This window comes from Oncorhynchus clarkii, chromosome 29 (assembly GCF_045791955.1).
Source record: "Oncorhynchus clarkii lewisi isolate Uvic-CL-2024 chromosome 29, UVic_Ocla_1.0, whole genome shotgun sequence".
Lineage (NCBI taxonomy): Eukaryota > Metazoa > Chordata > Actinopteri > Salmoniformes > Salmonidae > Oncorhynchus > Oncorhynchus clarkii.
In genome coordinates, this window is record NC_092175.1 from 46,600,473 (window position 1) to 46,617,461 (window position 16,989).

At 42.0% G+C, this 16,989-nt stretch overlaps 2 protein-coding genes across 2 annotated transcripts in view; both read left to right on the plus strand.

The window, feature by feature from the left end:
• The window catches only part of LOC139388473 (ferroxidase HEPHL1-like), a gene marked incomplete at its 5' end in the record, with an annotated part of 65,868 nt that extends 61,221 nt beyond the window's left edge, over window positions 1-4,647 (plus strand). Inside the window, 3 exons of the mRNA XM_071135155.1 lie at window positions 2,141-2,294; window positions 3,333-3,347; window positions 4,214-4,647. Coding sequence (XP_070991256.1) covers window positions 2,141-2,294; window positions 3,333-3,347; window positions 4,214-4,278 — 234 coding nt within the window. The remainder of the gene's footprint in view (window positions 1-2,140; window positions 2,295-3,332; window positions 3,348-4,213) is intronic.
• A 6,095-nt stretch (window positions 4,648-10,742) lies between these two features.
• LOC139388270 (large neutral amino acids transporter small subunit 4-like) overlaps window positions 10,743-16,989 on the plus strand; it is a 34,846-nt gene continuing 28,599 nt past the window's right edge. The window contains exons 1-3 of the mRNA XM_071134833.1: window positions 10,743-10,866; window positions 11,981-12,224; window positions 15,486-15,792. Of these exons, the coding sequence (XP_070990934.1) occupies window positions 12,065-12,224; window positions 15,486-15,792 (467 nt within the window). The 5' untranslated portion in view covers window positions 10,743-10,866; window positions 11,981-12,064. The remainder of the gene's footprint in view (window positions 10,867-11,980; window positions 12,225-15,485; window positions 15,793-16,989) is intronic.

Consider the following 16,989-nt stretch of genomic DNA (forward strand, 5'->3'; position numbering starts at 1 on the left):
CAGGCCCACTCACTAGGGAGCCAGGCCCACCCACTAGGGAGACAGGCCCACCCACTAGGGAGACAGGCCCTAGTTTCCTCAGTTTCATCAGCTTGTCCAGGTGGCTGGTCTCAGACGATCCTTCAATTGAAGAAGCCGGATGTGGAGGTCCTCAGTTGGCGTGGTTACGAGGTCAGTTGGACTTGCTGCCAAATTCTCTAAAACGATTTTGGAGACGGCTTAACCTGTTGCGACGACCAAACCCGGATCCGGGATTCTATTTATAGACCTAAGCTCATTACCATAACGCAACGTTAACTATTCATGAAAATCGCAAATGAAATGAAATAAATATGCTAGCTCTCAAGCTTAGCCTTTTGTTAACAACACTGTCATCTCAGATTTTCAAAATATGCTTTTCAACCATAGGAAAACAATCATTTGTGTAACAGTAGCTAGCTAGCGTAGCATTTAGCGTTAGCATTAGCGTTAGCATTAGCGTTAGCATTTAGCAGGCAACTATCACAAAAACAAGTAAAGCCTTCAAATAAAATAACTTACCTTTGAAGAACTTCTGATGTTTTCAATGAGGAGACTCTCAGTTAGATAGCAGATGCTCCGTTTTTCCAAAAAGATTCTTTGTGTATTAGAAATAGCTCCGTTTTGTACATCACATTTGGCTACCAAAAAAAAAAAAAAAAAAAAAAAAAAAACGAAAATTCAGCCCTCAAAACGCGAACTTTTTTCCAAATTAACTCCATAATATCGACTGAAACATGGCAAACGTGGTTTAGAATCAATCCTCAAGGTGTTTTTCCACATATCTCTTCAATGATATATCCTTCGTGGAAGCCTGGTTTCTCCTTGCTCTCAAATGGAAAAATAATTGCACCTGGCTTTACGCTCCAATTTCGACGCAGGGACACCAGGCGGACACTTGGAAAATGTAGTCTCTTATGGTCAATCTTCCAATGATATGCCTACAAATACGTCACAATGCTGCTAACACTTTGGGGGAACGACAGAAAGTGTAGGCTCATTCCTTGCGCAATCACAGCCATATAAGGAGACAATGGAAAACAGAGCTTCAGAAATTCTGATCATTTCCTGGTTGATGCATCATCTTGGTTTCGCCTGTAGAATGAGTTCTGGGGCACTTACAGACAATATCTTTGCAGATTCTGAAACTTCAGAGTGTTTTCTTTCAAAAACTGTCAAGAATATGCATAGTCGAGCATCTTTTCGTGACAAAATATCGCGCTTAAAACGGGAACGTTTTTTATCCAAAAATGAAATAGCGCCCCTAGAGATCAAAGAGGTTAATGTAGAGAAATGAACATTAAATTCTCTGGCAACAGCTCTGGTGGACATTCCTGCAGTCAGCATGCCAATTTGCATGCTCCCTCAAAAACTTGAGACATCTGTGGCATTGTGTTGTGTGACAAAACTGCACATTTTAGAGTGGCCTTTTATTGACTCCGGCAGAAGGTGCACCTGTGTAATGATCATGCGGTTTAATCAACTTCTGGATATACTACACCTGTCAGGTGGATGGATTATCTTGGTAAAGGAGAAATCAACTGTGTGTGTGTATGGAACATTTCTGGGGTCTTTTATTCCAGGTCATGAAACATGGAACCAACACTTTACATGTTGTGTTTACATTTTGGTTCAGTGTACAGTACCAGTCAAAAGTTTGGACACCTCATTCAGGGGGTTTTCTTTATTTTTACTATTTTCTACATTGTAGAATAATAGTGAAGACATCAAAACTATGAAATAACACATATGGAATCAGGTAGTAACCAAAACAAGTGTTCAACAAATCAACATTTATTTTAGATTCTTCATAGTAGCCACCCTTTTGCCTTGATGACAGCTTTGCACACTCTTGGCAAATATACCATGCCGTTACAGAGAAATAATGCACACTCTAGAATGCCCTTCAAGCCAATCAGAAAGGAGTATTCAACAATGCCATGGTATAAATATATATGATAATAGAGTAAATGTATGTATGATCCTCAGACCGACAATGTGGATGTGTTTGAACTGTTCCCAAGTCCTCCCTTCTCTCTCCCCTGGTGTGTGTGTGTGTGCGTGTGTGTGTGTGTGTGTGTGTGTGTGTGTGTGTGTGTGTGTGTGTGTGTGTGTGTGTCAGACGGACAGTGTGCACCGCGCGGATGTGTTTGATCTGTTCCCGGGGACGTTTCAGACGGTCGAGATGACTGCAGGGAACCCTGGGACATGGCTGTTGCACTGCCACGTCGCCGACCACATCCACGCTGGAATGGAGACTACTTTCACCATCACGGGTAACCATGGAGACCACCTTCAGCATCACAGGACCCATACCTAGACCTAACCTCTTGAAACCAAGACCGTGTGTATGTCGGTGTCGGTGTGTGTCGGTGTGTGTCGGTGTGTGTTGGTGTGTGTCGCTGAGAGAGAGAGAGAGAGAGAGAGAGAGAGAGAGAGAGAGAAAGAGAGAGGGACAGACAGAGTGACAGACAGAGTGACAGACAGATTGACAGACAATGACAGACAGAGAGTGACAGACAGAGTGACAGACAGTGACAGACAGAAAGTGACAGAGAGTGACAGACAGAAAGTGACAGACAGAGTGACAGACAGAGTGACAGACAGAGAGTGACAGACAGAGTGACAGACAGAGTGACAGAGAGAGTGACACAGAGAGTGACACAGAGAGTGACAGACAGAGTGACAGACAGAGTGACAGACAGAAAGTGACAGAGAGTGACAGACAGAAAGTGACAGACAGAGTGACAGACAGAGTGACAGACAGAGAGTGACAGACAGAGTGACAGACAGAGTGACAGACAGAGTGACACAGAGAGTGACAGACAGAGTGACACAGAGAGTGACACAGAGAGTGACAGACAGAGTGACAGACAGAGAGTGACAGACAGAGTGACAGAGAGTGACAGACAGAGTGACACATAGAGTGACAGACAGAGAGTGACAGACAGAGAGTGACAGACAGAGAGTGACAGACAGAGAGTGACAGACAGAGTGACAGACAGAGTGACAGACAGAGAGTGACAGACAGAGTGACAGACAGAGTGACACAGAGAGTGACAGACAGAGTGACAGAGAGTGACAGACAGAGTGACACATAGAGTGGCAGACAGAGAGTGACAGACAGAGAGTGACAGACAGAGTGACAGACAGAGTGACAGACAGAGTGACACATAGAGTGACAGAGAGAGTGACACAGAGAGTGACAGACAGAGTGACACAGAGAGTGACAGACAGAGTGACAGACAGAGTGACAGACTGTTATGACGTCAACATTGTCTAACATCAAGTCTCTTGTTTATCTTTTATTCCAGAGAAAACATCACATGGTGAGTAGGCATGAATAAACATGAACCAGATGAATAAACATGAACCAGATGAATAAACATGAACCAGATGAATAAACATGAACCAGATTAGAATGACTAGGCATGAATAAACATGAACCAGATGAATAAACATGAACCGGATGAATAAACATGAACCAGATTAGAATGACTAGGCATGAATAAACATGAACCAGATGAATAAACATGAACCAGATTAATAAACATGAACCAGATGAATAAACATGAACCAGATTAGAATGACTAGGCATGAATAAACATGAACCAGATGAATAAACATGAACCAGATTAGAATGACTAGGCATGAATAAACATGAACCAGATGAATAAACATGAACCAGATTAGAATGACTAGGCCTGAATAAACATGAACCAGATTAGAATGACAAGGCATGAATAAACATGAACCAGATTAGAATGACAAGGTATGAATAAACATGGGCCAGATTAGAATGACTAGGCATGAATAAACATGAACCAGATGAATAAACATGAACCAGATTAGAATGACTAGGCATGAATAAACATGAACCTGATGAATAAACATGAACCAGATTAGAATGACAAGACATTAATAAACATGAACCAGATTAGAATGACTAGACGTTAATAAACATGAACCAGATTAGAATGATTACACACAAATAAACGTGAATAAACATGAACCAAATTAGAATGACTAGACATTAATAAACATGAACCAGATTAGAATGACTAGACATGAATAAACATGAACCACATGAATAAACATGAACCAGATTAGAATGGCTAGACATGAATAAACATGAACCAGATAAGAATGACTAGACATGAACCACATTAAAATTGTTTCTCCCCCTCTCCTATAGCACCTGGTATTGGAGGTTCCATCTCCACTCTGCTACTGCTACTATTACTGACCGTTCTCCACTAGACTACTCTGTGTGTGTGTGTGTGTGTGTGTGTGTGTGTGTGTGTGTGTGTGTGTGTGTGTGTGTGTGTGTGTGTGCGTGCGTGCGCGCGCATGCGTTCATTATGCATTATCAGTCAATGTAATCAGCTATCAAACCAATCAGTCCTACAATAGATAAAATGATGATGAATGACAGTTCAATATTACACAGCTTCACCATCCAGTCATCCCACGTTTTAGCTTTATCATAGAATTAGGAAGTAGAATCCTAGAATGGACATGAACCTTCTTATGATAGCATAAAAGGTCAGCCATGTTGGTCAGGGAGATGATCAACCGTGGTTTGCCAGTGCTGTTATAATTTGTAAAGCAATGAATTTGAAGAGTTTGCATTGTTAACAGGGCATTCGGAAAGTATTCAGACCCCTTGACTTTTTCACCAAAACATTTTTACGTTACAGACTTGTTCTTAAGTTGTTTCAATTGTTTTTTTCTTTCCCCTCATCAATCTACACACAATGCCTCATAGTGACAAAGCAAAATCTGTTTTTTAGGAATGTTTGCAAATGTATTTAAAAAAAAATACATACATTTCACATTTATACATTTGGAAAAGTATTCAGACCCTTGACTCAGTACTTTGTTGAAGCACCTTTGGCAGTGATTACAGCCTTGAGTCTTCTTGGGAATGACGCTACAAGCTTGGCACACCTGTATTTGGGGAGTTTCTCCCATTCTTCTCTGCAGATCCTCTCAAGCTCTGTCACGTTGGATGGGGGAGCGTCGCTGCACAGCTATTCTCAGATGTTCGATCGGGTTCAAGTCTGGGCTCTGTCTGGGCCACTCAAGAACATTCAGAGACTTGTCCCGAAGCCACTCCTGCTTCTTGGCTGTGTGCTTAGGGTCGTTGTCCTGTTGGAAGGTGAACCTTCGCCCCAGTCTGAAGTCTTGAGCGCTCTGGAGCAGATTTTCATCAAGGATCTCGCTGTACTTTTCTTCGTTAATCATTCCCTCGATCCTGACTAGTCTCCCAGTCCCTGTTGCTGAAAAACATCCCCTCAGCATGATGCTGCCACCACCATGCTTCACCGTGGGGATGGTGCCAGGTTTCTTCCAGACATGATGCTTGCTATTCAGGCCAAAGAGTTCAATCTTGGTTTCATCAGACCAGAGAATCTTGTTTCTTTAGTCCTTCAACTGCCTTTTGGCAAACTCCAACTCTGTCTGGCCACTCTATCATAAAGGCCTGATTAGTGCTGCAGAGATGGTTGTCCTTCTGGAAGGTTCTGCCATCGCCACAGAGGAAGTCTGGAGCGCTGTCAGAGTGACCATCGGTTTTTCGTCACCTCCCTGACCAAGGCTCTTGTCCCCCAATTGCTCAGTTTGACCAGGCGACAGCTCTAGGAAGAGTCTTGGTGGTTCCAAACTTCTTCCATTTAAGAATGATGGAGGCCACTGTGTTCTTGGGGACCTTCAATGTTTTGGTACCCTTTTCCAGATCTGTGCCTCGACACAATCCTGTCTTGTAGCTCTACGGACAATTCCTTCGACCTCGTGGCTTGGTTTTTGCTCTGACATGCATTGTCAACTGTGGGACCTTATATAGACAGGTGTGTGCCTTTCCAAATCATGTCCAATCAATTGAATTTACCACAGGTGTACTCCAATCAAGTTGCAGAAACATCTCAAGGATGATCAATGGAAACAGGATGGACCTGAGCTCAATTTCGAGTCTCATAGCAAAGGGGCTGAATACTAATGTAAACAAGGTATTTTATGTTTTTTATTTTTAATATATTTGCAAACACCTAAAAACCTTTATCAATTTTAGAATAGGGCTGTAATGTAAAATACAATTGTAAAAAGTGAAAGGGTCTGAATACTTTCTGAATGCACTGCATTTGTTAGCTCGCTAGCTAACCATTTGTACAGTAATGATTCCATTAACTGTATGTGTTAGCGCGATAGCTAACCAGTTGTACAGTAATGATTCCATTAACTGTATGTGTTAGCGTGCTAGCTAGCCAGTTGTACAGGAATGATTCCATTAACTGTATGTGTTAGCGCGCTAGCTAGCCAGTTGTACAGGAATGATTCCATTAACTGTATATGTTAGCGCGCTAGCTATCCAGTTGTATAGGAATGATTCCATTAACTATATGTGTTACCACGCTAGCTAGCCAGTTGTACAGGAATGATTCCATCAACTGTATGTGTTAGCGCGCTAGCTAGCCAGATGTACGGGAATGATTCCATTAACTGTATGTGTTAGCGCGCTAGCTAACCAGTTGTACAGGAATGATTACATTAACTGTATGTGTTAGCGCGCTAGCTAGCCAGTTGTACAGTAATGATTCCATTAACTGTATGTGTTAGCGCGCTAGCTAGCCAGTTGTACAGTACAGGAATGATTTCATTAACGTTTCTAGTTAACTGCCAATACTCACGCCAACATTCCATTCAATCTACTCAGTCAATCCACAGCCAGACACTGGCTGAAATCAGTTGTTGATAGGAGTTACACAAGTATTGTATCATATACCACTTACAGATTTCCAAAAAAACAACAATTAAGACATTTATGTTCTCTTTACATACATTTTAGAGCCAATTTATACAGAGAATTGGTATAAAAACCTGTTTTAGGTTGACAATAATTATATTACACAATTTCTGATATATCACATGCCTTACTTTTATGTTCCTGCATAATTAAAATCAAGATTATGCCTCTACTGCCATTACATTACAATTAGAAGTACTTTTGGATTTCTCCCTGACCAACATGGCTGCCATCTTCACCGCATTCTGGAACTTTGAGGGCTTTATGACATAGCCCCTCTGGTAATTGAATAGCATCTCTGTGGTTTTATTCCCCGAGTCATTCTAACTGTTCATTAGTCTGCTTCAGAACCTGTCTACTGTCCAGACGTGAATAGATACTGCTGCTCTGTTTGATTGGTTGCACTCGTTGTCCTTGGCAACGAAGAGGAAATATGTAAATGTAAAAATGACTACTGTACCAAATATATTTTGTTTAAATCTGTGTACAATAAAAACTGCTTCGATAACGTACAATAATGTTTCAATGTTGAGTTTGTATTAAAAGTGTGTTGTTTATAAAAGGGGAGTTAAACACCTGACTGTAATAACACCCAAGACTACAGGTAGTAACCATGGTAACCCTAACCCCAAGGCTATAGGTGGTAACCATGGTAACCATAACCCGCTAGACTACAGGTCGTAACCATAATAATAGCCCTAACCGGTAGTAACACTAACCCGTTGTTGCCTCTTGACTTTTCCACTTCACAATAACAGCACTTACAGTCGACCGGGGGGCAGCTCTAGCAGGGAAGAAATTTGACGAACTGACTTGTTGGAAAGGTGGCATCCTATGACGGTGCCACTCTGTAAGTCACTGAGCTCTTCAGTGAGGCCCATTCTACTGCCAATGTTTGTCTATGGAGATTGCATGGTTGTTTACTAGATTGTTTTTAGACAGCCTTTTTAGGCCCTAACACATGTTTATTATGATCAACTTCGATTCCCGCTGTGAATTATTTTAAAGTTAGCTACAAATCAAGATATTTCATTAATCGTTATTAATTCTGACTACTACATTTGTTGTCACGCATGGCCACCTGCTGACACAGACCAATCACAGGTCAGGCTACGAGGAGGAGGCTCCGGTTGACTCTCAGTCAGGATGAAAACGACTACATCGACCATGATCCTTTGCTAGTTACGGCCACTTTCACCATGATCCTTAGCGATTTTGTTGTTGCCGTTCAGTCCCATCAAAGATTATGGATATACTGACAAGATACCTGTCTCTCCGTCCTAACAATGAAACTCGTTGTCCACAAAGAGGCGTGGCGATCTGTCTAGCACCCGCCTATCCTTTCTTTGGATTGGTGGATACATCTCATTATTGTAATCTTTTTTTTTATATATATTCGATGAGTGTTGGCGATGTCAACCGTCTGTATTCAATGGAGAGAGATGCTATGCTATCCTTAAACCATGAATATGCACAGCCATCTCGAGACAACTCCGAGTTGAGTCATAATAATACCCATAAAACCTAGAGGTCAAACAGGGAAATGGTTGCAATCGTTTTCCCACCATTCATTTTTCCCATGGGTGATTTTTAGAAACAAATGAGGGCTGTGTTTTGTGTAGTGGCGTTTTGATAACCATGGAAATCTCTCTCTGTCAATTAAACTGCCTGATCAAACACTCCTTGACTCATTGACGACATTCTCTCTTTCAAATATAGAGGTGGAAGTGTTTAAGTGGAAGTCAAAACATAACATAAGTAAACAACAAATTCATACAATACAAAAAAAGAACGCTGACAAACTATTGACAACAAAAACAATCTTGTCCCCACGGACCCAAAAGGGTGAGCACCCGCCTCCCACCTCCCCACCCACTAACCCTAACCCATCTCCCCACCCCTCCCACCTCCCACCCACTAACCCTCCCACCACCCCTCCCACCTCCCAACTCCCACCTCCCCACCTCCCCACCTCCCCACCCACTAACCCTCCCACCTCCCCACCCCTCCCACCTCCCACCCACTAACAGGACTGACTAGACAGGAACCATTCTGATGAACAGGGCTGACTAGACTGGAACCATTCTGATGAACAGGACTGACTAGACTGGAACCATTCTGATGTACAGGGCTGACTAGACCGGCTGACTAGACTGGAACCATTCTGATGTACAGGACTGACTAGACTGGAACCATTCTGACTAGACTGGGCTGACTAGACTGGAACCATTCTGACTAGACAGGACTGACTAGACTGGAACCATTCTGACTAGACAGGGCTGACTAGACTGGAACCTTTCTGATGTACAGGACTGACTAGACTGGAACCATTCTGACTAGACAGGGCTGACTAGACTGGAACCATTCTGACTAGACTGGAACCATTCTGACTAGACTGGGCTGACTAGACTGGAACCATTCTGACTAGACTGGAACCATTCTAACTAGACTGGAACCATTCTGACTAGACAGGACTGACTAGACTGGAACCATTCTGACTAGACAGGGCTGACTAGACTGGAACCTTTCTGACTAGACAGGGCTGACTAGACTGGAACCATTCTGACTAGACAGGGCTGACTAGACTGGAACCATTCTGACTAGACTGGAACCATTCTGACTAGACTGGAACCATTCTGACAAGACTGGAACCATTCTGACTAGACTGGAACCATTCTGACTAGACAGGGCTGACTAGACTGGAACCATTCTGACTAGACTGGAACCATTCTGACTAGACTGGGCTGACTAGACTGGAACCATTCTGACTAGACTGGAACCATTCTGACTAGACTGGAACCATTCTGACTAGACTGGACTGACTAGACTGGAACCATTCTGACTAGACTGGAACCATTCTGACTAGACTGGAACCATTCTGACTAGACTGGGCTGACTAGACTGGAACCATTCTGACTAGACTGGAACCATTCTGACTAGACTGGTACCATTCTGACTAGACAGGACTGACTAGACTGGAACCATTCTGACTAGACAGGGCTGACTAGACTGGAACCTTTCTGACTAGACAGGGCTGACTAGACTGGAACCATTCTGACTAGACAGGGCTGACTAGACTGGAACCATTCTGACTAGACTGGAACCATTCTGACTAGACTGGAACCATTCTGACTAGACTGAAACCATTCTGACAAGACTGGAACCATTCTGACTAGACAGGGCTGACTAGACTGGAACCATTCTGACTAGACTGGAACCATTCTGACTAGACTGGGCTGACTAGACTGGAACTATTCTGACTAGACTGGAACCATTCTGACTAGACTGGAACCATTCTGACTAGACTGGGCTGACTAGACTGGAACCATTCTGACTAGACTGGAACCATTCTGACTAGACTGGAACCATTCTGACTAGACTGGGCTGACTAGACTGGAACCATTCTGACTAGACTGGGCTGACTAGACTGGAACCATTCTGACTAGACTGGAACCATTCTGACTAGACTGGGCTGACTAGACTGGAACCATTCTGACTAGACTGGAACCATTCTGACTAGACTGGGCTGACTAGACTGGAACCATTCTGACTAGACTGGAACCATTCTGACTAGACTGGAACCATTCTGACTAGACTGGGCTGACTAGACTGGAACCAATCAAATAAAATGAAATGACTTTAATATTATTAACGTCCGGTTCCAAATCACTTAATCTATCTATCTTAATCAAAAGCTCACTTAATCAAAACGCCATCTTTGTCAGTAGGACAGGCCTATATTATTTCCTCTTCATGCTTCCTTCTCTCTCTCTCTGTCTCGGTGGACGACTGAGAGGGTGCTCTGATTGGCTGTAGCAGTGTTCTAGCGGCACCTCCGGCAGCCAATAGGAAGACAGGAGCTCGTATAAAAGCTGCTCCGTGCAGATGTCGGTTATTGAAAGAAAGAAAGAAAGAAAGAAAGAGAGAAAGAGAGAAAGAAAAAGAGAAAGCTGGAGGGTTGATATCTCCGAGGAACATATTAAAAGAAGAAGAATTCTGAAAAACTCTGAACTTCTGTCTCGGCTGTCTGTGTCTGGGACTCACAGGTATGCAATGAATCTGGAATATGCCTACATGGAGTCAGTCATACCTGCCTTCACCCAGGGTACTTTTATTACAAACGTGCTGTGCTAAATGGATTTGCAATAGGTTTTCATGTTGTAATTAATGGTCGTTTAGAATAGGCCTATTGTTTCCATGTTATAATTAGAGTTACATGTATTTCTCCCAAGTTAAGAATACGCATTAAAGTGTATCTATAATGTTAGTGTCGCGGTGAGAAAAAACTGTGATTCCATTCATTCATTCCTCTGGGATTCAGTAATGTGGAGAGGCAGTGCTTCTATAGAATAATCTGGGCAACATTGGAGAAATTGTTTGCGCACCTGTTTATAAACCTGGTGAATCCAGTATCCATTAACTAACTACCCATTATTATCTAGTGGTTTGCCCTATCGTTATTCTCTGAAGTGGTTTTGTCTCTTGCTCCAGAGTTATGATTAGATGAACTCGGTTTGTTTATCTGGCGTCTGTTTGCTGCGCTAATGTGTTGCGAATGAGTTGAGAGAGAGAGAGAGAGAGAGAGAGAGGGAGAGAGGCGGTAGGCAAGTCCAGTTCGGACCGGTTAGTCATTCATCAGTTTCCGCACCAGGTATGGAACAGAAGTCCGTCATTGCCTCCAGCGCGTAATTGACTCCCCCGCCACCTTCAGCCCCTCTCTGAAACGTTGCTGTTGTAGCTGGACACCGGTAGAACACGCACCGGTCCTGTAGATTTCAGTTATTAAGACGTGTCACTTTCACACTGTTACCTAGGTAATAACACCCGGGTGTATGTGCGCGTCCATGTGTCTTATAGCGGAAGGTGGGAGAAGTTAACAGGGAGGGGTAGTGGGGGAGGAAATTACTCTCATGGACACAGAACAGAGGCAAAGAGTTGCATATGAAGGTCAAAGGACCACGTGATCACATAAAAGAGTTGTGAGATTTGGTTGGGTGGGGGGGGTTGTTGGTTCCTATGGTGATCAGCAACATTCAGACTGTTCCTGAGTAATATAAAGTAACAGTAAATAATGTAACTGTGGTCATATGATATTATATTCAGTACAACCACTACCCAGAGTGGATAGCTGCTGAAATAACCTCTCTCTGTTTTCAACAGACCTGTGAACCCTGATCTCCAGAGATACTGGCAGAGGGCCTCACTATATTCTGTCTCGGACATTTTCTGCCCCCTCGTCTGGTCATGGCTCCGTCCCTGGCCACAGCATTCGCCAGGCGATGGTGGATGGCGTTGACAGCCATCATAGAGAACCTGTTTTTCTCAGCTGTCCTGCTGGGCTGGGGATCACTACTCATCATGCTGAAGTCTGAAGGTTACTACTCCTACATGTGCAATGGAGAAGGTAAGACCATCATCTTTATGTGGCCTCTTTTTGACCTGCTCTTTACTGACACATCCCCTTTAACGATTCCTATACTGACACATCCCCTTTTAAGATTCCTATACTGACACATCCCCTTTTAAGATTCCTATACTGACACATCCCCTTTTAAGATTCCTATACTGACACATCCCCTTTTAAGATTCCTATACTGACACATCCCCTTTTAAGATTCCTATACCGACACATCTCCTTTTAAGATTCCTATACTGACACATCCCCTTTTAAGATTCCTATACTGACACATCTCCTTTTAAGATTCCTATACTGACACATCCCCTTTTAAGATTCCTATACTGACACATCCCCTTTTAAGATTCCTATACTGACACATCCCCTTTTATGATTCCTATACTGACACATCCCCTTTTAAGATTCCTATACTGACACATCCCCTTTTAAGATTCCTATACTGACACATCCCTTTTATGAGAATCAGTGAACATAAAAGTTAAATCTGGAGAAACGACAGGTATTATCCAGTCGCAGTACATTTTAATGACCTAAAGCATGACATTTCTACCTTTTAGATTTTGTGGCAGAGAGAAAGTTAATACTTCTTTGGGGTAGGGGGCAGTATTTTGACATCCAGATGAAAAGCTCGCCCAAAGTAAACTGCCTGTTACTCAGGCCCAGATTCTAGGATATGCATATAATTGGTAGATTTGGACAGAAAACACTCTATAAAGTTTCAAAAACTGTTAAAATAATGTCTGTGAGTATAACAGAATTGATATGGCAGGCGAAAACCCGAGAAAAATCCATCCAGGAAGTGGGATTTTTTTCTGTTTGTAGTATTGAATGCCTGCACAGTATCAGATTGCACTTCCTATGGCTTCCACTAGATGTCAACAGTCTTTAGAAAACAATCAGGCTTGTTTTCTGAAAAATTAGGGAGTAAGACAACTCTGAATGAGTGGACCCTGCAGTGTCCAAGTGGTTTTTGATGCGCAAGACCGAGAGCCCGCCTTTCTTGTTTTTCCTTTATCTTGGCAACGTTATTGTCTGGTTGAAATATTCTTGATTATTTAAGCTAAAAACAACCTGAGGATTGATTATAAACATCGTTTGACATGTTTCTACGAACTTTACTGATACTATTTGGATTTTTCGTCTGCCTGTTGTGACTGCCTTTGAGCCAATGGATTACTGAACAAAACGCGCCAACAAAGGGAGGTTTTTGGATATAAAGAGGGACTTTATGGAACAAAACTAACATTTATTGTGTAACTGGGAGTCTTGTGAGTGCAACCATATGAAGATCATCAAAGGTAAGTGATTTGTTTTATCGCTATTTCTGACTTTTGTGACTTCTACTACTTGGCTGGTAACTGTTTAATGTTTTTGGTGCTGGGCGCTGTCCTCAAATAATCGCATGGTATGCTTTCTCCGTGAAGCCTTTTTGAAATCTGACACCGTGGTTGGATTAACAAGAAGTTCATCTTTAAACCGATGTATAACACTTGTATGTTTAATGAGTATTTCTGTTTTTGAATTTGGCGCTGTAGCGTCCCACCTACCACAGAGAGGTTTTAAGATATCAGACAGGGGGAGGTGAGTAAAAGGGAATGTTTTGGGATTTTCACCCTCCAGACATTATTATGATTATTTCCTAAAGGACTTAATGATGAAATGCCTATGTATGTTATGTTGTGAATTTGAACATGAATTATTATGTCCCTATTTCAGATTACTCTGATGTTTGTTTTTTTTGCTCGGTAGGTCTATGTCCTCATTGTGGTTTTACAGACGTGTTTAATACGTCTTATTTACACACTCTATTTAGATTTTTATTAAATACTTATTGATATATTAGGTACCACATTTTTTCCTTTGCCTCCAACCCCCTTCGATGCGTGGAACGGATGTGGGCGGGGCTAGGTCTACATAAGGGTGTAATTTATTTTAATTTTTTCACAAAAGCCCTGACGAAGGCCGTGAGGCCGATACGTAAAGCCCTGACGAAGGCCGTGAGGCCGATACGTAAAGTCCTGACGAAGGCCGTGAGGCCGATACGTAAAGCCCTGACGAAGGCCATGGGGCCGATACGTAAAGCTCTGACGAAGGCCGTGAGGCCGATACGTAAAGCCCTGACGAAGGCCGTGAGGCCGATACGTAAAGCTCTGACGAAGGCCGTGAGGCCGATACGTAAAGCTCTGAGGAAGGCCGTGAGGCCGATACGTAAAGCCCTGACGAAGGCCGTGAGGCCGATACGTAAAGCCCTGACGAAGGCCATGGGGCCGATACGTAAAGCTCTGACGAAGGCCGTGAGGCCGATACGTAAAGCCCTGACGAAGGCCGTGAGGCCGATACGTAAAGCCCTGACCAAGGCCGCGAGGGCGATACGTAAAGCTCTGACGAAGGCCGTGAGGCCGATACGTAAAGCTCTGACGAAGGCCGTGAGGCCGATACGTAAAGCTCTGACGAAGGCCGTGAGGCCGATACGTAAAGCTCTGACGAAGGCCGTGAGGCCGATACGTAAAGCCCTGACGAAGGCCGTGAGGCCGATACGTAAAGCCCTGACGAAGGCCGTGAGGCCGAGACGGTAGCTTATTAAAGATCAGTGATACAATCAAGAGCAGTGTGCGGTTTCCTTTTTCCTTCATCTTGTTCAACTGTTACCATGCACCTGCAAAAAGATCAGATGTGCGAGTGCCTTTTGAATTAAGATTCCTATACTGACACATCCCCTTTTAAGATTCCTATACTGACACATCCCCTTTTAAGATTCCTATACTGACACATCCCCTTTTAAGATTCCTATACTGACACATCCCCTTTTAAGATTCCTATACTGACACATCCCCTTTTAAGATTCCTATACTGACACATCCCCTTTTAAGATTCCTATACTGACACATCCCCTTTTAAGATTCCTATACTGACACATCCCCTTTTAAGATTCCTATACTGACACATCCCCTTTTAAGATTCCTATACTGACACATCCCCTTTTAAGATTCCTATACTGACACATCCCCTTTTAAGATTCCTATACTGACACATCCCCTTTTAAGATTCCTATACTGACACATCCCCTTTTAAGATTCCTATACTGACACATCCCCTTTTAAGATTCCTATACTGACACATCCCCTTTTAAGATTCCTATACTGACACATCCCCTTTTAAGATTCCTATACTGACACATCCCCTTTTAAGATTCCTATACTGACACATCCCCTTTTAAGATTCCTATACTGACACATCTCTTCTCTCTAGGTAACCACACCTCCTCCCCCAACCTGTCTGTCCCCCGCCCTCCACCAGGGGTCAATGATGAATACAGTGATTACTACTCAGAGGAGGAGGGTGTGGTGGGGCTGGGGGATGGAGTAGAGATGAGGCCTCTGGCTCCCCAGGACCATTACGGACCCATGAGGATGAACGGCTGGCTCATCTGTAAGGATCAGGATGTGATGTTGAACCTGGCCTTCACCGTGGGATCATTTCTCCTCTCAGCCATCACTCTGCCGCTGGGCATCGTCATGGACAAATACGGACCACGAAACCTACGACTGCTGGGCAGGTAGGAGAGGGTGAGAGGGAGGGATGTGTCTGTGTACAGTCTCAGTGGGTGTAGTTGGTCTGATTTGCACGATTTGTATTGTCTAATGTATTGTCTAGTGTATTGATGTATTGTGTAATGTATTGTCTAATGTATTGATTCATTATCTAATGTATTGATTACTTGTCTAATGTATTGATTAATTGTCTAATGTATTGATTAATTGTCTAATGTATTGATTAATTGTCTAATGTATTGATTGTCTAATGTATTGATGAATTGTCTAATGTATTGATGACTTGTCTAATGTATTGATGAATTGTCTAATGTATTGATTAATTGTCTAATGTATTGATGAATTGCCTAATGTATTGTCTAATGAATTGATGAATTGTCTAATGTATTGATGAATTGTCTAATGAATTGTCTAATGTATTGATTACTTGTCTAATGTATTGATTACTTGTCTAATGTATTGATTACTTGTCTAATGTATTCAACACTTGTCTAATGTATTGAATACTTGTCTAATGTATTCAACACTTGTCTAATGTATTGAATACTTGTCTAATGTATTCAACACTTGTCTAATGTATTGATTACTTGTCTAATGTATTGAATACTTGTCTAATGTATTCAACACTTGTCTAATGTATTGAATACTTGTCTAATGTATTCAACACTTGTCTAATGTATTGATTACTTGTCTAATGTATTGATTACTTGTCTAATGTATTGTCTAATGTATTGATGAATTGTCTAAGGTATTGATGAATTGTCTAATGTATTGATCACTTGTCTAATGTATTGTCTAATGTATTGATGAATTGTCTGATGTATTGATTACTTGTCTAATGTATTGATGAATTGTCTAATGTATTGATGAATTGTCTAATGTATTGATGACTTGTCTAATGTATTGATGACTTGTCTAATGTATTGATGAATTGTCTAATGTATTGATGAATTGTCTAATGTATTGATTACTTATCTAATGTATTGAATACTTGTCTAATGTATTGATTAATTGTCTAATGTATTGTCTAATGAATTGATGAATTGTCTAATGTATTGATGAATGTATTGATTACTTGTCTAATGTATTCAATACTTGTCTAATGCATTGATTACTTGTCTAATGTATTGATTACTTGTCTAATGTATTGATTACTTGTCTAATGTATTGATTACTTGTCTAATGTATTGTCTAATGTATTG